Source organism: Prionailurus bengalensis, chromosome D4 (assembly GCF_016509475.1).
Source record: "Prionailurus bengalensis isolate Pbe53 chromosome D4, Fcat_Pben_1.1_paternal_pri, whole genome shotgun sequence".
NCBI classification, from domain to species: Eukaryota; Metazoa; Chordata; class Mammalia; order Carnivora; family Felidae; genus Prionailurus; species Prionailurus bengalensis.
This window is the reverse complement of record NC_057359.1, coordinates 11,361,666-11,385,904: the sequence shown is the minus strand read 5'-3', so window position 1 is coordinate 11,385,904 and position 24,239 is coordinate 11,361,666. Positions and strand designations below refer to the sequence as shown.

The window sequence follows — 24,239 nt, the reverse complement described above, 5'->3', positions numbered from 1 at the left end:
TGCTAGCGAAGCGATACTTTCTCTGAGTAGTCCCTCTTCCTCCTGTGCACGTCAACACCCTATTTACTGAGGACTGAAGACTCAGGAACTATGCTTTTCGGTGTTTTTCTCAGAGAAGCTAAACACCTCTCCCTCCACTGCTCATCTTCGTCTGAAAATCAGAGACCATTCGAAGCATCCGGTTGCCGCCACGCACAAGAAAAAAAAAAACTCTGTCCTGTTAATAATCCTCCAGGATTAAATAATCTTCTCTTATTTACTGGAATTCTTTGCGATCTTAATATCTGACTTTTGGTTCTGAAGACCTTACCAATGCTGCTGAGTCAAATATGCTATCAGAGACGTCACTGCCTCTGGCCAGATTTGCATGTTTGAGATGACATAACATGACACTTCTTAGTTCCGGAAACTTCACCCTACTCTGCCCCCACCACGTCATCACTTTGGACAGAAACTCCCTGCTTATATTTCTAGGTTTGGCTGAGTAGGCAAGTCAGAAGCTGTACCAGGAAAAGGGGCATATTCTCCCACAAAAAAATGGAACAGGAAATATATCCTGTTAATTCCATGACGCGAATATGCAGTTGGATCAGGTGGTTCCTGTACTTTATGGCAAAACTTCTTGCTAGCTATCCACGAAAGAGTAAAAAGCAAAAGGAAAAGTTATGATATAACAGACCTTGCATATACAAACCTCCTACTCGCAAGACAGAAGGAGGACAAGGACTTTTAAAGGTAAAATGTGCAGTCGATTTAAAATCAGGAGCAGTGGTGCCTGGGAACATATACTCCCCAGTAATATGTTTGAACATTAGCTTCCTCGCCAGCAGCCAAGAATTTATCAAAGTCAAAGAATGGCAAGGTAAGATACACTGGAACGTCTGGAAGGGGATTTTTGTGAAATGGGCTGAAGGCACAGAATCTGAGAGGCTTACAAAGGGATGGGACAAAAGTTCATACTACAATTTTTTTTTTTTAAATACAAAGGTAGAAAGTGTGTAAAATTTTGGTGGGAAGCAGCAAGTCAATTAAAAGATGCATATACTGGGGGCACCTGGGTGGCTCAGTTGGTGAAGCGTGTGACTTCGGCTCAAGGTCATAATCTTGCATTTTGTGAGTTTCAGCCCCGCATCGGGCTGTTGCTGTCAGCACAGAGCCTGCTTTAGATCCTCTGTCCCCTTCTCTCTGCCCCTCCCCCTGATCACCTTCTCTCTCTCTCTCTCTCTCTCAAAAATAAACAAACATCTAAAAAAATTATTTTATTTTATTTTATTAAAAAAAAAATTTTTTTTCAACGTTTATTTATTTTGGGACAGAGAGAGACAGAGCATGAACGGGGGAGGGGCAGAGAGAGGGAGACACAGAATCGGAAACAGGCTCCAGGCGCTGAGCCATCAGCCCAGAGCCTGACGCGGGGCTCGAACTCCCGGACCGCGAGATCGTGACCTGGCTGAAGTCGGACGCTTAACCGACTGCGCCACCCAGGCGCCCCTAAAAAAAATTATTTTAAAAAAGATTCACATACTGGACACAGAACACTACACACACATAAGAGCCTTCTTCTTAAGAGTTACAAGAGTCTTCAAATAACCACCTTCTGTCAATGATCTATATAGCATAGTAACTGTCAATGACGTACAACATGGAAAACCCACCCCTCCCCAAAGACGTCCATGTCTCATGGCGATCTGTGAATATGTCATATGGCAAGGAGGTGTTAAGGTTGCAAAAGAAATTAAGGTTGCTGATCAGCTGACTTGAAAATAAAGGGATTAGGGGCGCCTGGGAGTTGAGCATTCAACTTTTGGTTTTAGCTCAGGTCATGTTCCCAGGGTCAGGGGATCGAGCCCTGCATTGGGTTCTGCACGGACTGTGGAACCTGCTTGGGATATTCTCTCTCTCTCTCTCTCTCTCAAAAAACTAGTAATAATTAAAAAAGGGATTATTCTGAATTATCTAGGAGGGCTCAGCGTAATCACAAGCGTTCTTTGAAGTGTCAGAGTGATACAGACTGAGAGAGACTCAGCTGGTCTTTGCCATCTTTGAGGTTGGAAGGGAATCATGATAACGGGCAACACAGGCAACTTGGAGAAGCTGGAAAGACAAGGGAACAACAGACTGTCCCCTAGAAACTCCCGAAAGGAACGCAGCCTACAGCCACCTGGATCCTGGCCCAGGGAGACCCATGTTGGCCTTGTGACCTGTAGTCCTACAAGACAATACCTCTGTGTCGTTTGAACCACTGAATCCGTGAGGGCAACAGGAAACTAAGGCTGTAATTTACACACAACTGCTTTAGAGGGAAACAAGGCCTCGGATATATGCAACTTTCCAGGCAACGACCGCGTTCCTCTTTCTGAACTGAAGAAAGAAAACAAAACAGTCACTCACCTTTTTGTAAGTTTTTTCTTCGTTCTGTTTTCCAGATGCTGCATCTCCATTTTCAGCAGCAGACGACATCTACAGGAGAAAAACGTACCCGGGTCAACTTACCACTCGGCTCTGAAACACCATATGCTAATAATACTGTTACCTGGAGAATCTGCTTCGGTTAATTACATCTGTGTTGTTATCACTCTGATCTCCAAGAAAGGAAGAGATTTCTCAGAATACTAACAAACCAAAACAAAAAAAAAAAAAAAAGGAAAAGAAAAAAGAAAAAAATCTGTGTTCCCCAGTCTTTACAAAATAAATCTTTACCGCTAAACCATTTTGGTACAATACTTGCTCCCATATGCGCTAAGAAAGATGGTGTAGAAGTCCAAGCCCAAATCATACACACAAGTTTCTTTCTATAAAGTCTTAAAAAAAAAAAGCTTCCTCTGATTATAGATGCTTCCTCTAAAAGTATCTGGAAAGTACCAAAAAATATAAATCAGGACAAAAAAAGTACTCAATTCTACTGCCCTTGGGCAACTCCACTCTTCACATTTGGGCTTCTATGTTATCGCCTTTGGTTCCACGTAGTTTTATGCTTAGAATGTTAGGATACCACTTTCACCCAGCAGTTTTCAAAGACATTTAGGTAATATGCGTTTTCCCGTTTGATTACAAACATCTCATTGTAGGAATAATCATTGTCTCTGGCTGCAGGGCACGCCAGTGTGTGAACACAACTGCATGTTAGTCCTTCACCTTCGACAACGCTAACATTAAAGGACAGGTGAGGCGCTCCAAGGGTTTTACGCCTACAAATAATACAACAAGAATTATTTTGTGCTTCTATTTTTGTCCAATTTCAGTGTTTTCTTAGATTCCTAGAATATCAAGGTCATTAGAAGAATAGTAACTTTCTTTCCCAGCATATGCCCATTCACACTATCTTCGGTGAGTGGGTGCGTGTTTCATTACATGCTTTCAGTGACTATTACCATTTTAATTATCTTTGCTAATTTCAGAGGTGAAAGAAAGCATCTCTTGATATTAATGTGCACTTCTGAAAATTATTAGTAAATGTTAAGATGGTTTGCATACCTGGTTTTTTTTGCCTTTTTTTACCTCCCTGTATTTCTTTTGAGTTTTCTAATTTTTAAAAATGTTTATCTTTGAGACAGAGAGAGAGAGACAGAGACAGAGAGAGACAGAGCACAAGCAGGGGAGGGACAGAGAGAGACACATACACACAGAATCTAAAGCAGGCTCCAGGCTCTGAGCTGTCAGTTCAGAGCCTGATGAGGGGCTCGAACTCACGAACCACGAGATCATGACCTGAGCCAAAGTCAGATACTTAACCAACTGAACCACCCAGGAGCCGCTCATCTTTTGAGTTTTCTATTACTGTGTCTGCTTATGTACTGGGTTCTTAGTGTTTTAGTTATTGATTTTTACCCATTATGGTTATTATTACTAGTGTTTTTCTTATTGATTTTTATGTATCAAGGTTATTCATCTGTATCCAAGCACGTTATTAATATTTTCCATGCTGCTGTCTTTCATATTATAATTAAGACACAGAGAAGTTTTCTATTTTTCATGCACAACACTATTGACTCCCTATGTGACTTCTTTCAATGCTTTTAGAGAAAATATTTTTGTCTCACTGGAATATGTAAGATGTTTAAACATGCGTCCTTTTCACTTTGTAAGGCTAAGATTTTTGCATCTTACCTTTTAATTCACCTTAATTTTTATAGCCAGTTACTTATCTGGCAAACGAGAAGAACTACTTAATCCAGAACCGTGACATTTAAGGGTCTTTTCTTAGGATACACCAAGGAGGGGTAACACTTCTGACTTTCTTGTAACCCTTTGAAGCACATGTTATTTTATTTTTTTAAGAAGAAAAAGTTTTAATTAAAGTATAATGGACACAATGTTATATTAGGTTTGGGGGTACCACACACTGATGTGACAAGTCTGGATGCTCTGCTCTGCTCACAAGGGCAGCTACCCTCAGTCTCCCTATAACACTATCAAAAGTCCATTAACCAAATTCCTTATGTTGTATTTTTCATCCCTGTCACTTACTCATTCTGGAAGCCTGTATATCTCCCTCCCCGTCCCCATTTTTACCTGTCCCCCTCATCCCTTCCCGTCTGGCAACGATCAGTCTCTTCTCTAGATTCAAGGGTCTGCTTCTGCATTTGCTTGCTTATTCGTCTGTTCTTTAGACCCCCCCGTATTGGTGAAATCATTTGGTATTTGACTTTCTCTGACTTATTTCACTTAGCATTACACTCTCTGGGTCCATCCATATGGTCGCAAATGGCAAGATCTCATCCTGTGTTATGGCTGAGTCGCAGTTCAGTGTGTGTGTGTGTGTGTGTGTGTGTACCACATCTACCTTACCCATTCATCTACTGATGGACAATTAGGTTGTTGAAGCAGATTTTAAATCTTGGGCTTTTAATTTTTTTTAATGTTTATTTTTGAGAGAGAGAGAGAGAGGGAGGGAGGGAGAGAGAGGAGAGAGAGAGGGAGACACAGAATTGGAAGCAGGCTCCAGCACAGAGCCTGACGCGGGGCTCAAACTCACAAACCATGGGATCATGACCTGAGCTGAAGTCGGAGGCCTAACTAAGCCACCCAGGCACCCATAAATCTTGGGCTTTTAATAAATATGGTGTGGATTAAACCTAAGAATTTGCTAGCCATTTCTCTGCATTGGGACTAAAAGACTCCTACATGCTTGAAAGGACTAAAAAAACATCCAAGGAAATTAAAGAATGGATCATGGCAAACTAACCTCACCAGACCTATGACTGCCCACCCATCAAAGCACTCTCGTAGACAAATTTGTATTTCCATTTGTGTCCATATAACTAACTGGATTATAACCTATCAACTATAATATGGACAGGTGTTTCACATGCTAGTGCTTCCCATACTATATCTGCTTAATACAATTAAAAAATAATTGATTTTCAATGCACCCAGGTGGCTCAGTCAATTAAGTGTTTGACTCTTGGTTTAGGCTCAGGTCATGATTTTACAGTTCATGAGATGGAGCCCCACAATGGGATTCTCTCTCTCTCCCTCTCTCTCTCACCCCCTCCCCTCCCCCAACTCAAAATAAACATTTTTAAAAAAATAATTGATTTTTTAGTCTCTTCATAATATTTTGGTGAGGCTTGAATAATGTATAAGTGGAATTATAATACCTGAAAGGTCTCAGGTTCATTGAAAAAAAAGGCAAACCAAAGGCTAGGTCATGCCCCTGGAAAAGCTCAAATTACGCAATTACTTTATACGAATATATAGGTATTTAACTAATATTGGATCCTTGCGTAGGCAAACATTTTTATACACATAAAAGCTACACAATAAAAAAGTTCAGTTGATTTGACCGCTCAAATTTCTCGACTTAATATCAAAATAGATCATGAACATATTAAAAGGCAAGCAACAAGGTGGAAATGCTGGCAATGAATGTGACAACAGTTAGTAATTCTAAAACAAGAAAAGCTTATTTAAACTGTGCAGAGCCTGTCACCTATTCAAGGACTTCGTTCCTACGATTCTCCCCTTCCTCTCGGCGGCTTCAATTTTTCACTCTATTTCTACCCCATCAGCGCTCTGCCATTTCTTCCACCTTAACAAAATAAAAGCCTTTTCTGGATTCCACTTCCTCCTTGCGGCAAAACTCCTTGAAAAAGATGTTTCTACTCTCAACCCCTGATTCCTTTTCACGTATTCTCTCCTTAATGCACCTCAATCAGGGGTTTGCTCTCCCCACTACACTGTGAACGTCTTCATCAAAATCACCAAGGACCTCCATGCTGCCAAATCCAATGGCTAACTCTAAGTCCCCATTCTGCCTGACCTATCAGTCTCCTTAGATGGTTCTCCTTTCTTTCTCTGTAACCTCTTAATATTGGAGTATCCAGGACTGACTCTTTCTTTAAAATTGTTTTTATATGTTTTTATTCATTTTTGAGATAGAGAGACAGAGTGCAAGTGGAGGAGGGGCAGACAGAGAAGGAGACACAGAATATGAAACAGGCTCCAGGCTCCAAGCTGTCTGCACAGAGCCCGCTGTGGGACTTGAACTCACAAACCTGATCATGACCTGAGCCAAAGTCAGACGCTTAACCGACCGAGCCACCCAGGCACCCCCAGGACTGACTCCTTGGTTCTCTTCTCTATCCATACTTTCTTGAGAGTCTCCAAATACCATCTGGAGCTCTCTTCTGGGCTCCAGAGTTGCATATCCAATAGTCTTCTTGACGTCTCCATGTGGATATCTACCAGAAACCTCCAAATTTGCAAATCTAAAACCATAATCCTGATATTCCCTCCCTTCCTTCCCTTGGACCTTTGCCATCTCAGTTAATGGCATCTCCAACCTCTTGCTGTTCGGGCCCCAAATCTTAGAGTCCTCCTTCTCTTACACCATAGTCAACCTGCCAGCAAAGCCTCTGAAAGACATCCAGAATCCAGTCACCTGTCACCACTCCTGCTCTGTGTTCGTGAGCAGAGCCACCATCGTCTCGAGCATGTGTTACCCCCTCTCGGTCTCTCAACAGGGCTTGCTAGGGCCACCCACACCCATCTGCAATCTACTCTCAGCCACAGTCATCTGTCTTTAAACCTAATCATACCAGGTCCCTTTTCTCTTAAGACCCTACAGTGGTTTCCCATTTCATCCAGGGTAAAAGCCAAAGTCCTTGCAATGGTGGATGTGGTCCTGTACGATCTACCCACCCTCTTCCCATTCCTCCTCTGACCTGAGCACCTCTGAACTTCCCCTCCATTCCCCTGCTTCACGTACTCTGCTTTTTTTCAAACACCAGAATGCTGCTACACTAAAGCTTTCTGCTTGAGTTATTCCCACTGCCTGAGCAGTCTTCCACAGGTACCTGCTCATCTCCTTCAGGTCTTTGTTCAAATGTCAACTTCTATCTGATGCTTAGCTTGATGATCCTATTTTAAACTATATCCTATTTGGTACCTGCCTGCCCTAATACCCCATACTCCTGATTCCCCTTAACTCTCCTTAATTTCTTTTTTCTTTTCTTTTCCTTTCTTTCTTTTCTTTTCTTTTCTTTTCTTTTCTTTTCTTTTCTTTTCTTTTCTTTTCTTTCTCTCTCTCTCTTTCCTTTCCTTCTTTTGTTCTTTTATTTCCTTCCTTCCTTTCCTTCTTTTATTTCCGTCCTTTCTTCCTTCCTTTCCTTCTTTTATTTACTTCCTCTTTCTTTCTTCCTTTCCTTCTCTCTCCATTCCTTCCTCTCTCCCTCCCTTTCTTTCTTTTTTGCCCATAGCACTCATCAGTATCCAACATACAATAGAGTTTCCTTATTTATTACAGTGGATTTTTGTTTCAGTCTGTCTCCTCCTGAAGAATTTAAACTCCACAGAGGCAGGGACTTTAGTCTGTTTTGTTCAACGATGTACCTCTAACACTTAAACTGTACCCGGCATACAGTAAGTGCTTCGTAAATATTTATAGAATGAATGAATGAATAAATTGCTAAGAAAGATAATAACACACCATTAGATCAATGCAGGCAGCATCTGATTCCATCTCCTTGGGTGTTTTATGCATGGGAAGAGAGCTGATCCCCTGAAGGAAGGTGATCAAGACATAACTGAGGGGTCCAACACCAACAATCACAATGTACGCAGGATTCTTTGGAAGGTGCCAGCGGTGTGGTAACATTAGATATAGTTGGCATGGAATAAATGGCCATGTCATTAACTCAACACAACCTCCTTCATCAATGAAAAAGACTTTTAGACTGTACATACTTCAATAGACATAATCTCCACGTGCATTTTAAGCCCTTTTTAAGATGTAAAACACTACTGAATATGCCACGTTTTCATTTTCCTGACATAACCAGACTACTCCCAAAACTCTGCAAACTAATTGGAATTAAGTTTCATAATATATGGGGAAGGTTCCTTGATTTTTTTAAATCAAATGTATAAGTGTTCATGATCTTTCAGTCATTTTAAAAACTAAACATACTTTTTAAATTTAAAAATAATGTCTGGGGTTCAAATTTAAAAATAATGTTTGTGGGGCACCCGCATGGCTCAGTCGGTTACGTATCTGACTTCAGCTCAGGTCATGATCTCACACCTCATGAGTTCAAGCCCCACATCGGGCTCTGTGCCGATAGCTCGGAGCCTGGAGCCCATTTCGGGTTCTGTGTCTCCCTCTGTCTCTGTCCCTCCCCGGCTCCTTCTCTCTCTCTCTCTCTCTTTCTCTCTCTCTCAAAAAATAAATAAACATGAAAAGAAAATTTCACATAATGTTTTTTTCCCTATGAAAAGTAACACAGGTATTTTATTTGAATAAGAAAAAGAAAAGTAAAACTATCACCTTTAATCCTATTACCTGTGAATATTCACTTATTTTACCAGTGGATCTTTTTCAAATGTGTGTTTATTTTTTAACAAAACTGGGGTCATACATTACATACAACTTTGTACTTGGGCCCTTTTCGCTTTATATAAACATTGTCTGCATCACTAAATATTAATTGGAAAAAGGTCTAACATCTGAATAACTATCATAAAAATGTATCATAGTTCAATATTTATTAACGGACATTCAGGATGCTTTCTTTTTGTTGTGAGTAAAACTGCCTTCTGTGTTCTTAGAATTTCCAACGGCAAGTCCATCAGAGCCGCTAAAGATTCACAGAACGATGTTTACTGGGTAAAATATATCTAACTTTGCATCTCTCGCAGCAGCAAGGGTCATCATTTAAAATCAAATAAAACACCTGGCCAATTCTGGGCAAAAATATCATCTAATTTTGCCTGTGTATGTTTCAAAGCAAGACAGACAACTCTGTCATGTTTACTTGGTTGTTTGAACTCCTTTGGTGGATCATCTGTCTGAAGCTCTAGCCCATTTCTCACTAGGGTATGTGCATGTCTCCCATTTATTACGTGCTAATGACAGTAAGGGCACGGTTTTCTTTACCCGTCAACGGTGTAACAGAATCAACAGAATGAAGAGTTCCCTAAAGGATGCCATTGAGTCATTAAACCTCTAAGACTTGGCAGCTCTGAAAACCGAGAAACTTCCAAGAGCAACAATGAAGGGTCTTTGGAAAACCCACCATAGGGAGGGGTTGACTAACGGGCTTGAATGCAGGACAGATGATGAAATGATCCTTTGTATTATGTCGTAGGTCACCCCTGAATGGACAGCAGAAAAGAGGAGAAGAGAAATAGGTAAACTTCCAGTTTTAAAAAGCAATTTCTCTAAGACATTACAAAATAGGCAATAATGATAAAAGGATGCCATGAAATGTTGCCTGTACTCTACGACTTTTCTTAGGGCGATGTTGAACAAAGGTCACGCGGACCTCTTCACTGGGACATCTGTGCAGGGGAGGCAAATGAGACGCTTGGGAATGTTCTGGTAAACTGCAAATGGGCAATGAAATGGACAGAGTGGTAATTACCATTTGTTCCTAGACCTGCTATGCTCCTGAACCAGTTAAAGTGCATCATTCATAACTATGGGAGCCAAGATGAGTATGTTTTAGAGAGATTATGTACAATTCTATATATTTCTATATATGCCTGGAAGAAGGAAGAAAGAAATTCACAGAAGCACTGGTGATTATCTGTGGACGATGGGATTATGAATGCTTCAGGTTTCCATTTTTATATTTTTTCTACATTCTCCAAGGATTATGCAACGAGCACTCCACACTTAACAGTAAGGAAAACACTAATGCTCTTCAAACCCTGAACCACAGGCAACAATCAATAGCACGAACCATATATCCCAGGTTCTGTTCTGCCCCCCGAGGCATGCTGACATTCACCAAACTTCGTTTCTCTTTGCTTGTCATTTGTTTTAAATTTGATAATGTCAAAGTTAAAGGTCATGAACTAGGGTAGGATTTTGAATATTTGTAAATAAGTATAAAATAAAAGAGGTAAGAGCTCCAGACTGAGTCCGTTGGAATTCACTAAAAATGCAGATGGTAGGGGCGCCTGGGTGGCTCAGTCGGTTAAGCATCCGACTTCGGCTCGGGTCGTGATCTTGCAGTTTGTTGAGTTCGAGCCCCGTGTCGGGCTCTGTGCTGATGGCTCAGAGCCTGGAGCCTGCTTCAGATTCTGTGTCTCTCTCTGTCTCTGCCCCTCCCCTGCTCGTACTACATTGCAGCTCACATGACAGGGTTAGTGTCTAACGTACTAGGAAACTCTACAAATTGATTACGAAGGAAAAGACAAACCACACAGGATCAAAATAAGTGAACGGTGTGAACTGAAAATCTAGATCACTGGTAAACCTGTGAAAGGGATAAGCCTGCTGAGTGGTAAGAGAACACGAATTATAATAACTGAGATGCTACTACCTGCCCACCAACTTGGAAAACATTTTAAAGATGGCGAATGTCCAATGCTGACAAGGATGTCAATAATCAAGGACTCTTCCTGCGCCATTCGACTGACGGCTTCAACCTTTTTATAGACAGAAATGTAGCAACGGTCCTTCAAAAAGAACCATTAATGCACTGACCAAGTTCGGCCCAACTTCTAAGATTCTGTCTCAGAGAAATGAAAGTTCTAGAACGTTAAAGATGTTTCAGTAAGGGTGTTTATTCCTGGCTGGCTTACGATAATATAGTTATAGTTCTATCATATTCTCCTGTAATTTTTTTTGTTTTGTTTGCCTTACATTTTCCACAACAATGCTGACTAGTGTATAATCTATGTGTAATAGTGTCCTGGTGAAATATCCTCTTTACTTTGAAAAGGATCCTTTCTTACTTAATAATTTTAGTTTTGAGTTCCACTGTGGTTCCTGTACACTTCTGTTTTCCTTTTGCTTGCATACACTTGGCATATCTTTGTCCATTGAACTTTTTTAGCTGTCATTTTGTTTTATCTGTGTTCCTTAAAACTAGCCTAAAACTGGAGCTTTGTTTTGTTTTTGCTAATTTAAGAGTCTGTCATTTGAAAGGGGATTTTAACAAATTCACATCTATTGCGATGGGATTGTATCTGGCTTGCTTCCAATATATTTATTTACTATTAACTACATTTATTGTTGCCTCATTTATTTTTATTCATTTCCTCTTTGCCGGATTAATCCAACTTGCAATTCCACTTTCTTCTTCCTAGTAATGACAACAGTTCATGCCATGTATATTTGGTTAGTTATCATTCTATTTTCAAATCATCAAGAAAATCTACGTTTTCCTATCCACTCCGTCAGGGTCTGCCCCTGTCAAGAGCCACCTCAGCGGGGCGATGGCCTCCCTGGGGCTGCCCACATCCTGTGACCGAATGGCGGGGCAGCTCCTGGCCAAGTCGGGCCCGCTTCGTGGGTCCTGCAGGGGAGCCGGGCTTCTCCCTCTGCTCACCCCACCTCTTCCTTTCACAGGCTGTTTAGTCTCCACATGTGTGCCTTCACATGGTAGGAATTTCTTCTCTCGTGGTTCTGGAAGCTGCAAGTCCCAAATCATGGTGTCAGCTGGGCCATGCTCCCCCCGAGGCTCTGGGTAAAATCCTTCCCTTCCTCTTCCTGCTTCTGCTGGTGGCCACTGACCCTTGGTGTTCCCTGGCTTGTGGCTGCATCGATCCTGTCATACAGCATTCTCCCCACGTGTCTGTCTTCACGTGGCATCTTCCTCTTCTGGAAAGGATGTCAGCCATATTGGATTAGGGCTCACCCTCCTGACCTCATTTTCCTTGATGACATGAGTAAAGGCTCTATTTCCAAATAAGGTCACATTCACAGGTACCAGGGTTTAGAACTTGTGTGTGTGTGTGTGTGTATATATATATATATATATATATATATATATATATATTTTTTTTTTTTTTTTTTTTTTTTTTTTGCAGGATACACTTCAACTCCTAACACAGGTGTGGACCTCTAATAAATATCTTGCATGCAAAAACTCTGTTTCCTTGCCTGCTTTCAGAGAATCCAACCCATGACATCTCCTCTCTCTTCCTCGTCCACAGGAGGTATTAAGACATTTTTTTAAAAACTTCATTTTTGAGAGATACCGAGTGTGAACAGGGGTGGGGGGCAGAGAGAGAGCGAGACCCAGAATCCGAAGCAGGCTCCAGGCTCTGAGCTGTCAGCACAGAGCCTGACGAGGGGCTTGAACTCACGGACCGTGAGATCATGACCTGGGCCGAAGTCGGACTCTTAATAGACTGAACCACCCAGGTGCCCCTGGAACATTTCTTAAGTAATTTCCTCACAAGTGGCACATGGATGGTCTGCTTTGAGTCACTCCATGTCTAAACATGTCTTTCTTTTGGCCTCATATATGACTAGATCTCTTGGCTGGTGACGGGATTCTTAGCTCAGTCCTTTGTTCCTTCAACTCTCTATAAATATGGTATTGCTGTGTTCTTGCTTTCTGGATTATAAGTAAGGAGTTTCATGCTAGACTGATGCCCCTGTCATGGTAACTGACTGGTTTTCTCTGTCTAGAAACCTATGAGAGTTTTTTTTCTCTCTTTTTAATTGAAGTATAATTATACATACAGTGTTTGCTATATGAGTTTTAGTGTTCAATATAATGAGTCAATGACTTATCTATTTCATGGATCCCCCTACCCACCTTCCCTCTGGCAACCATCAGTTTGTTTTCTTTGTAAGTCTTTTTTTTCTTTTTTTTGTCTATCTTTTTTCTTTGTTCATTTGTTTTGCCACTTAAATTCCACATACAATGGAACCATATGGCATTTATCTTTCTCTGATGGCTTTTACTTAGTATTATACCCTCTAGGTCCATCCATGTTATTGCAGATGGCAAGATCTCACTCTTTTTTATAGCTGATATAGCCAATACTCCATGGTCTACATATACCACTTTTTTATCCACTCATCTATTGACGAACATGTGTTGATTTCATATCTTGCCTACCGTAAATAATGCTGCAGTAAGCATGGTGTGGCATCTATTTTTTCAAAGTGCTTTTGTTTTCTTTGGATAAATAGCCAGTAGTGGGATTACTCAACCACACAGTAGTTCTACTTTTAATTTTTTGAAGAACCTCCATACTGTTTTCCACAGTGGCTGCACCAGATTGCATTCCTATCAACAATGCATGAGGGTTCCTTTTTTCTCCACATCCTCACTGACACTTGTTATTTCTGGTCTTTTTGATGTTAGCCATTCTGACAGGTGTGAGGTGATACCTCAGTGACGTTTTGATTTGCATTTCCCTGATGATGAGTGATGTTGAGCATCTTTTCATGTGTCTGTTGGCCATCTGGATGTCTTCTCTGGAGAAATGTCTATTCAAGTGCTCTGCTCCTTTTTAAATTGGATTATTTGGGTTTTTGCGTTGTTGAGTTGTGTAAGTTCTTTATATATTTGGATATTAACCCTTCACAGGACACACCATTTGCAAGTATCTTCTCCTATACGTAGGTTACTCTTTTGTTTCGCTAACAGTTTCCTTTGCTCTGCAAAAGTTTTTTAATTTGGTGTAGTCCCACTCGTTTGATTTCTCTTTTGTTTCCCTTGCCTCAGGAAACATATCTAGAAAAACGTTTCTATGGCTGACATCCAAGAAACTACTGCTTGTATTTTCTTCTAGGCGTTTTATGGTTTTAGGTCTCACATTTAGGTCTTTAATTCATTTTGAGTTTATTTTTGTATAGGGTGTAATAAAGTGGTCGAGTTCCTTCCTTCCTCTTTTTCCTCTTCCTTTTTTTTTTTGCATGTAGCTGTCCAGTTCTCCCAGCACCATTTGTTGAAGAGACTGTCTTTGTCCCATTGTATAGTCTAGCCTCTTTTGTTGTAGATTAATTCATAGTTTAAGTGAAGGTTTATTTGTGGATTCTCTATTCCATTGATCTGTATGTCTATTTTTGTGCCAGTACCATATTATTTTGATTATTACAGCTTGGTAGTGTATCTCGAAATCTGAGAGTATAACACCTCCAGCTTTGTTCTCCTTTCTGAAGACCACTTTGGCTATTCGGGGGTCTTGTGTGGTTCCACACAAATTTTAGGATTTGTTCTAGTTCTGTGAAAAAGTTGTTGGTATTTTGATGGGGATTGCATTCAATGTATAGATCGCTTGGGTAGCATGGACATTTTGACAATATTGATTCTCCAAGCCATGAGCATGGAACAGGTTTCCATCTCTTTGTGTCATTTTCAATTTCTTTCATCAATGTTTCACAGTTTTCGAAACATGGGTCTTTCACGTCTGTGGTTACGTTGATGCCTAGGTAACTATTTTATTATTTTTGGTGCAATGGTAAATGGGATTGTATTCTTAATCTGAGAGTCTCTGCATTTAACGCAGAGTTAAAAAAAACTCCATAAGGATAGATGTGTCTTTTTTCACTAATCCTGCCAAGCAAAGGGAAACTGACAAGAAGCTATTACATTGAGATCCCATGACTTGACTTACACCATGAACAATATTTAGGCTATCTCAATGAGGAATGAATGGACTGCATATGCTTCAGGCAATCCTCCCTGGAAAGTATTTCTCATAACCAACCTTTTGATAAGAATTGGACAGTAGAGCCCTCAAAGTTATAGTCTCTGGCAAGAGCCTGGAATGCAGAATTCTTAGTGGCCAAGTAAGGGCATAATCATAAGAGTCAGGTCTCCTTATGAAATGTGTTAACATGTGATCTGATACAGACTCCCAGTTAGGACTTATTTTCTTAAATTATTTCTGACATTGAACACAGCCAACTTACAGTATCATATGGTTAGGCTGTTGAGACACCAGTTCAGATAACAGAAATATATACCAAGCAATGAATTTTGACTATTTAATTGCTTATCTATCCTTTCTGATATTTAGTATCTGGATTCTGTTAGCTTCAGGAGTAAATAATTTACATGATCTCATAGCTTTCTACATTTTTTTTTTAATTTTTAAATTTTTTTTAGAGACAGCGAGCAAGGGTGCGTGTCGGAGAGAGGGGCAGAGGGAGACAGAGGGAGAATCTTAAACAGGCTCTACACTCAGCATGGAGCCCGATGTAGGGCTCAGTCCCACAACCCTGGAATCATGATCTGAGCTGAAATCAAGAGTCAGACACTCAACTGACTGAGCCACCCAGGCATCCCTTTAGCTTTCTCCATATCTGAGCTTTCATTTAATTGGAGGGAAGAAGACACACGGTCATTTGTTGAGCAACAACCATGTGTGACAAGCCGTCCCATCCATGAGCTCATTTACCACTGTAAACAATCCCTTAGCATCCCACTTTAGCCAGTGCTATCGACACTCGTGACAGACTGTCCTATAACATCCATGGGAGGTAGTCATTTTTCATTTTCCCAAGGCAGGCTCTCTTGCTGTAAGGCTGGTCTGTAGAAGTGAAGCCCTTAGTGGGTGTAGGCAACACAGGGACCATCTCCCCAAGCACCTCCATCTCCGCCTGGCTCTACGGTTCTCTATACCAGTGCTGCCCCTCACAAGCACCCAGGGAGCTTTGTGAAAATGCAGAGTCTTGGTCCACCCAGCAAAACAACGAAACCGCCACCTTTGGGTGGCGGGTCTGTGGAATCCGTATTCTCAGCACAGGCGTGGGGTCATCTAAGACATTCTGACTAGTAAAGGCAATCAACACGCTTTATTACTTCAAGCGAGTTGTCAGGGTCCAGTAGGGAAAACGGAAACCATTCTGGGTGCGTTAAAGAGAGGGAACTTAATACACGGAATTGATTATAAATGTGATAGGTGAGCTGGAAAGTGAAGCAAAAATGGTGAAGCAATGCAGACATTCCCATCAGCAGGAAGCCACCACCACTTTCAAGGCCAGAGGCACACCAACAGAAAGGGGTGTTAACGAACCACAAAAGGTGGAGCTTATCTGTTGGGGCCAGAACACTGTGGTGAAGGTTGATTGGCAGAAGCTGGAACCACAGATGGAGAGGTATGTTTACAGGCATGGGGAAGACAGAGTCACTGATGGAGACGCTCCCTGAAGCAGAGAGAGGGGGAAAACGCCTTGGATTCTCTCTTATCCCCTGTAACTGCTAACCCCTGTGTATGGCTCCCAGGGGCCAGCCCACTGAAAACCATCGAACATGAGGATCCCGAGACGTGCATCCTATAGGGGATGACTGGCCAGTGGTCCAAAAAAGAATAAGAGTGACCTTGGGCTCTGAGAACAAACAGGCCCATGACAGACCACAGAATGACACAGAAAACAGTAATGAACGTGGGAAAGCAGGTATGTGCTAATGATCTGCCTAAGAAACACGATCTCAAAGGAAATGTGGATTAGGAGGTAGGCCAGGAGCTGGGACACTTCTATTTTTATGACTCTGGGGATATGCAAAGAGCTTCAAGTAGATGGCTACCTTCTGCGGCCTCTACATTAAGTCTAAGAGTGAGGCTATGACTTGGGACAACGTGCCCGGGGTCACGTGGGGGCAGGAACGAGACCTGATCCGGAGTTTTGTGGGCCTGCAAGTCAGTTCTCTCCACAAAGCCACACTCTCCCCGCTAGCTGTCTTGCAAAAACAATCGGAAGCCCATTTAATCAACAGTGTACTTCCTCTTTCAATTTGTAAACACAGCCAAGAGGTTAGGCCACAATATCTATTTCCACGATGATTTTCTGTAAAATGCGTTCTACATCAGGGAGTCTTAACCTAGAGGGCGTTTCAGAATTTACCGGGTGGCAGGGGAGCTTTTGAAAGCTCCACGGCTAATCCAAGTTGCAGACTTGTGACACCTGGGGACCATAGGTGAGTTAGCGGTGACCCTTTGCACCTCCGAGTCTCCAGCTAGGGCCACAGATGTATTTTTCATTTGCCGCTGATTGAGTCTGCTCCTCATGCAAGACCAAACTGGGGGCAGGGGGGGAGGGGGTGCAAACGGCTCATTACCTAATTACTCAACTAAATAGGCCAACCTGTAGATTCAAGACGTGAGGGCACTGCCCCAAAGTCCTTCCTGGTCTGCTCATAACAACAGGCACTCCATTAAACACCAATGAAGCCAGGCAACAGGGACAGATGGGAAAAACACCAGAATAGGCCTCTGCAGGTTTGGTGTCGATGCCCATGTCCGCCACGAACTCTGTGTGACCGTGGGTCCCACCCACTTCTCTTCTGCCATGAATTCTGCGACTCCCTTCGCCAGTGCCTGCGGTTTGGAGCCACTGCCACTTCTTGGGTGAGGCCTCCTCTCAGATCCTCCTTGGAACCAGGAGGAGGCTCATTAATTCTTTGCTCGTTACAAGGGCAACTCGCCCCATGGGATCTGATCTGCCATCAGATAGCCACAGTCAAACGCGTTCATGCCATTCAGGCTACATATGGTAACACTGCCTAGAACATTTCCCAATAGGGAAAGCAATTAAAAAATATTTGGGGCCTTGGTCATGCCCGCATGCTAATGTTAATCACTTCTGTGTAAACTGTGCTCTTCTGAGTTCATTTTCGTTATCTGCCAGCAAATTAATTCACGCGTTCTTTTTTTTTTTTTTTCCTCTTTCATCCAATTCATTCAGTCATTTATTGAGCATTACATGTCAGGCACTGAACTTGGCCCTGGAGCCATCAAGACAAAGATCTTTCACAGAAGTCACATTAGTAGGAGAGACAGACATGGGGACAGCTACACTACAACCCGGCATGTGTTTTACTCTGGGGTTCTTGGAAGAGGAACAGCCCGAGTCTGCCCGGAGAGACCCCGGAAAGCTTCATTTCTGAAGAATACTGAAAATGGGACTTAGAGCAGCTTTTGGGGGACACGAGGTTCAGAGGCAGAGTGAGGAAGATGCCAGGCTTCAGGGCAGCTTGCTCAGAGCAAGACCCAGCAGCATGAAAGAGATACTTAACATAGTTTCGTGGGTGTGCATGAGATGTCCAACTTGCGTTTAAGGAATTTACCCAAAAGCAGCCCAAAGGTTAGGATGTTACTTAAAAGGGTTACAAAAAGATTTCCATATGCTCATTCTACTGGTGATCCCAAGTCCATGTTCAATCCTTTGACTGAGGAAAAACACACTTGTGAAAATGTATATATATTCAGGAAAACCTCAAAAGCCATTCTTAGGAAAATGTCAGCCTTGTAAATAGCTCTGTTGGGGAGGTTAAGAATATTACCGGTCCTTCTTCAGTGCCTTGAAGAGGTCTGATGCTTTTCTAATGCGGCTTAGGCAATAAACAACAATAACAAGCAAGCAGGAAAAATCAAGGATTAAGACTGTGATGGATTATTTACCAAGGCTTCAAAATAAGCAACCAACATGCACCAAACGGAAAACGATCCTTGACGTAGTTTCCCAAGTAGCAATGCCTAGATTTTTCAGACTGGAAAAATTCTGCTATATTAAGAAAGCACAGGGTCGGATTTCTTTCTTTAGACTATGCGCAGAAACTGTCAAAGAAATGGCTGCACAATGGAGGGAGGCCACCTATACACATGTATGTGCAGACATATGGTCGGCTGCACAAATTTATGTTCCAAAGCTGTAGAAACAGACGCACGGTGCCCTTGGATTCGACATAAAGTTCCCCCTATTCTTCCTGATGAAAATAATTTAAACGGGGTTTCATTTCACGTATCTAATGTTTATGTAACCAAGCCACTGCCAAAACCAATTCCAAACGATGGCACCTGCTCGCTATGACTCAACATGGAGACCAATCAAAACAAATTGCAGGGCTCTTATAATTCTCTCATGAAACACATTCATCGACTCTCAGAATGGAGCTCACCAAGTGAATCAACAGAATAGCTATAAATGGCAATGACAAAAGGCTCAGCATAAAGACGAACCACTCGTAATTTGTGTTTCCAACAAAGGTTGTGCTGAAAGTATTCATAAGCCTTGTCAAACCAAGCCTTCACTATCAACATTAGACAGAAAAAAGTAGCTGTCTCATACGTGGGGCACCTGGGTGGCTCAGGCTGTTAAGCGTCCGACTTCGGCTCAGGTCATGATCTCACGGTTCGTGAGTTCGAGCCCCGCGTCTGTGCTCACAGCTCAGAGCCTGGAGCCTGCTTCGGATTCTGTGTCTCCCTGTCTCTCTCTACCTCCCTCCACCACCAACCCCCCCCCCCCGCCCCCGGATCTCAGAAATAAACATTAAAAAAAAGTTAAAAAAATAAATTGTCTCATTTCTTTAATTTACCAGATTATGCTTTCTGTCCATGTTTTATTTCTAAACTATTAACATCTTTTCCCCCTAAGACCACACGCCAGGAACTATTAAATTACTACATTAATAATAACTGCAAGCCATACGCAAACTTAAAGCCAGTTACGACTGGTAGAAAACGTTTGGATTCAGGGGCACCTGAGTGGCTCAGTTGGTTAAGCATCTTGATTTGGGCTTGGGCCATGATCTCAGGGCGATGAGATCGAGCCCCATATTGGGCTCTGCCCTGCGCATGGAGCCTGCTTGAGATTCTCTCTCTCTCTCTCTCTCTCTCTCTCTCTGCCCCTCTCCCACTTTTGCTCTCTCTTGAAAAAAGAAAGAAAGAGGGGCGCCTGGGTGGCGCAGTCGGTTAAGCGTCCGACTTCAGCCAGGTCACGATCTCGCGGTCCGTGAGTTCGAGCCCCGCGTCCGGCTCTGGGCTGATGGCTCAGAGCCTGGAGCCTGTTTCCGATTCTGTGTCTCCCTCTCTCTCTGCCCCTCCCCCGTTCATGCTCTGTCTCTCTCTGTCCCAAAAATAAATAAACGTTGAAAAAAAAAAAAAAAAAAAAGAAAAAAGAAAGAAAGAAAGAAAATATTTGGATTCAGAAGCTTGCAGCAGTTTCTCAAGCATTTCTGGGTCTATTTCGCCTTCTGCTGAAAAGCCCAAGTAACAGATCTCCCATGCGCTCCAATGAAAGACAGCTGACCTTACCCCACAGAAGCTGGGGGTGGGGGGCCCTGTGTGTCTGTGGGGGGGGGTCTGAGAGAACACAGAGGGTGTAGAGGGGCTGTGGCTACAGCCCATAAGAAAAGCTGCTAAGGGCAGAAAGCCACCGAGGGAGCAACATTCTGCCCCCAAACTGTCTGCGGTTCTGGGCTTAATGGATTTAACTGCAAGACGTAGGAAGAGCAGTTTCCAAGGAGGCAAAGACACAAATGTTTAGAGACAGGGAAAGCCCGAGTCATGAGATGGCCATGTGTGACCTACTCCTCACCCAGGAGGGTATGCACCGCCTCGGACGTGTATTTGGGCAATCCTGTATGTAAGGCACTTTGGGGGACACATGATGAGTTACGTGGTCCCTGTTGTCACAGCGCTTCAAAGAGAAGCCAAAACACAAGCACACGGAATAATGAGAAAGTCTTTAACAGGATTAGGAGTTAATTCCTTTTACTTGGCTTTGCTTCTAACAAATATTCCATTATCACAGTCAGAGGGCTCATATGGAATGTTCTAAAAAATGCAATAAAGAATTAAAAAGGAAAAAAACAACAACCAAGGCCAAGAGATTATAAATCAGCTATTAATCACTAAAGTTCCCAAGTGTTTTTCAGACACACTGGGCAGAAAGCTGTTTTCAACGGACCCACAACTTAACTGGAGAGTCAAGGGTAAAAGGCATTGTCCAGAGGACAGGGAGGTGACAGGTAAGAGGGTAGGGCAGGGGTGTAGAAAGGGGACATCTGGTGACAGAGGAAGATCAGGGTGACCAAATGGAGGGGAATCAAGGTGGAGACGGTGATCAGCTCCAGGCTGCATGGCCTTGGGAGCCGATCACGGGTCAGACAAATCACGGAGCATCTGAAGGCTTTAATATTAAGAGGAGACAAGACGAAAAGGCAAGGGAGCGTCAGATTGAAGGCCCGCATGTGGCAGGTGTTGGGGTGATGGGGATCTAGAAGGTTAGTGTGGAGCTGGAGGCTGAGAGGAAGGAGCCCTGCATGGCGTTGACAATGAAAACATCACCAGAACCTGGATACCAACTGGGCCTGGGGCAAATACGGGGTGAGGTCGAACATGACCGAGATTTCAAGCTTCACTGCCCACGAAGATCACGGCACTTGTGAACAGCGGCCCCTCTGTGCTGACGGTCCCCTCGCCACCTCCACCCCAGCTGCACCACGAGCTCAGGAGGGAACCTGACTCAGGCCAAACCGCAGATTAGCCACACGGGGAATGTTCTACAACGTGGGGACCGAGGCGGTCAAGCGGTAGTGGCCTTGGCCTCGTCAGGTCCAGTCGAGCCAGCCAAAGTCACAGGTGAGTGAGACCGTGAACGGGCATTTCGGCGAGACTGTGGACAGACACACGGATAAGACCCTGTGTTTCCAGAAGATAGGCAGAGACAGCACTACCGCCGGCTGGCCGTCCAGCCCTGTGAACCCTGCCAGGTTCCCCAGCCAGCAGCTGGGTTCTGGAAGGGCCCCGGTGTCCACAGCACCCACAGGACGCGTCCGCTGCGTCCTTGAACTCTGTGCGGGATTACTGATCCTCAGAGCCAGACTTCCGGTGAAAAAGACAAAAGATCTGCTCTCAGTAGGCTGCCGCAGGCTTCGCTGAGGTCATCGGCCCATCCCTCCACCTGTCGCCCTCCCCGCCGGTGGGACAGATGGTGGCAACATGGTGGTCACAGGAACAGGCTCTGCGTCACACTGTCCAGCTTCAACAGCTGCTCGGCCTGCTCGAGTCACTTCATCTGTGGGCCTTCGTGCTCACATCGGAGCAGTGGGGAAAAACAACAGGGGCCTTTCTCCCGGGCCGGGTGTGAGGAGGGACCAAGTGGCACAGAGTACACGCTCCAAAACTTTAGTGTCGTCATCGGCACCACCAGCTGCCCTCATCCCCCTGTCACTGCTCTGCTTCCAAAATCTCCGTGGCCACAGAGGTGACCCAGAGAGCTTGGGGCCCTGCGGTCTGGGCTCCCACTGTGCTCAGGTGGCTCCCCAGCCCCTCTCCCTCCCTCGGGGCAGAAAGGGACTCTACACACACACACACACACACACACACACACACACACACACACGTCTCCAGACCATGCACCCCTGCCTCTGCCCCCAGTGTCTGTTCTCCCTGAAAGGGCCTCTCTGTGACCCTGAGTATGAGTCAAGTACTCCCATTTCTGACAACTTCCTGATGCCTTCCACTCTAGAAGAATACGGCGCCTCCTTTGCTGGGTCCTCCTAACGTGGCGCCCAATGCTTACATTCTGGTGTTTTCATGGCCCCAGGCTGCATCCGCCCTCGGTCCTATTAACACAGCTGTAAGTAATGCACGAACCAACTCATTCGATTCCCCGCTACGGGTTTCTGTTATTAGGCTCATTGTACAGATCAGAAAACTGAGGCACAGAGAGGTTCAGGAACTTGCCCACGCTACACAGCTAGTGAGTGGCGGAACCAGGAGGGGAGCACAGGGTCTGCTCCGTTCCAAAGCGGGGCTTTTACCACTCTGAACGCGCCTATATTCGGACATCATTTGCTTCCTTCCGTCCCCTCCCCACCATCTCTGCATCTTACCTCCTGCTTCCCAGAGGAGTGGACGGTCCCTTCACCAGCCGCCCTCCCCACCCGCGAACTCAGAAGCACCGATTCCCAGCCCTCTGTGTGGTGCATCGCCAAGAAGTGTCCTGTGCGCCTTCCAACACACCCCTGCCGGGAGCCCTCTCCCCGTCATCCCCAGTGATCCCTTCACCTGGATCTTCCCCCTTTTATCTCATCTGGCCCTTTCCCTTGGGAATATAAGCGTGTGTGCTCTTTCCTGAGCCCCGCCCCCCAACGTCCTGCCCCTGACCTCACACCCCCTTCTGGCTGCCACCTTGTCTCACCCCCCCTTACACTCAACGTCAAATCCTCCAGAGACTGGCGCCCACTCCCCACCTTCACTTCCACCTCTCCGTTCACCTCCAGGGGCACAGCAATCTGGCCTCCCCCACAGCCACACGACACTGTGGCTCTGCCCACGTGGTTTCTTCCATTATCTTCCCGGACTTTTCTGAAGCGTTGACCTGAGAGGGTTCGGTACACAGTAGGCTCTGGGATATCTGTTCAAGTGACAAACGACCAGTCCCCCTTGGCCGAGGGCCCCTCTGCTCTCGGCCAACACCGTCCTTGGCTTTCCCTAAACCCCTACGCCGGCGTTCTTTACCAACACAGCCCTGGTTCTGTTGGGGGAGGCAATGTACCCAGTGAAAGAAACATGAGAACCTCGTATTACCAGATGTTCTGGGAAGGAGAGGCTGGCAGATGCAGATGTCCTGGGACATCTGTTAAAGAGGCAAATGAGGGGTGCCTGGGTGGCTCAGTCGGTTGAGCATCTGACTTCGGCTCAGGTCACAATCTCACAGTTTGTGGGTTTGAGCCCTGTGTCGGGCTCTGTGCTGAAGGCTCGGAGCCTGGAGCCTGCTTCGGATTCTGTGTCTCTCTGCCCCTCCCCCGCTCATGCTCTGTCTCTCTCTCTCTGTCAAAAATAAATAAAACATGAAAAAAAATTAAAGAGGCAAATGCAGTCAGCGTGGTCATTTCTGCCACCCATCATTTGCTCTTTTGTCCACGGACGGTGGACCTGAGAGAAAGCATGAGCACGGATTCCACATTTCCTGTTTTCCCCTAATTCTCTGAACACCTCTTTGTCTCTGGCAGGCTCCCTCTCAACTATTCACGTTCCTTGGGGTCTTCTGTATTCTCTTATTCTCACTCTTGAATAACGTCTTCCATTGCCGATGGCCTCAAAGATAACCTCCTTGTGATAAGTCCCAAGTAACGCTGGATCCCAGATCTCTTTCTTGAGCTCTACCTCCCTATTTATTTCTGGTGGCTTTCACGGTGCCTACAGAGTCTTACAGGCTCTGCAAATCCTAGAAGCTGCAACTCCAATTTCTCACATTCTGCCCCCCTCACAGGACACTACCATTTCCCACCGGGCCATCCAAGCCCCACATTGAG

General features: G+C 44.2%; 1 protein-coding gene across 2 annotated transcripts in view; it reads right to left on the bottom strand.

Annotated features, from left to right (window-relative positions):
• PIP5K1B (phosphatidylinositol-4-phosphate 5-kinase type 1 beta) overlaps nt 1-24,239 on the bottom strand; it is a 318,684-nt gene that overhangs the window by 191,444 nt on the left and 103,001 nt on the right. For both annotated transcript variants that reach the window (XM_043566259.1, XM_043566257.1), the window contains exon 2: nt 2,392-2,460. In XM_043566259.1, the coding sequence (XP_043422194.1) occupies nt 2,392-2,460 (69 nt within the window). The remainder of the gene's footprint in view (nt 1-2,391; nt 2,461-24,239) is intronic.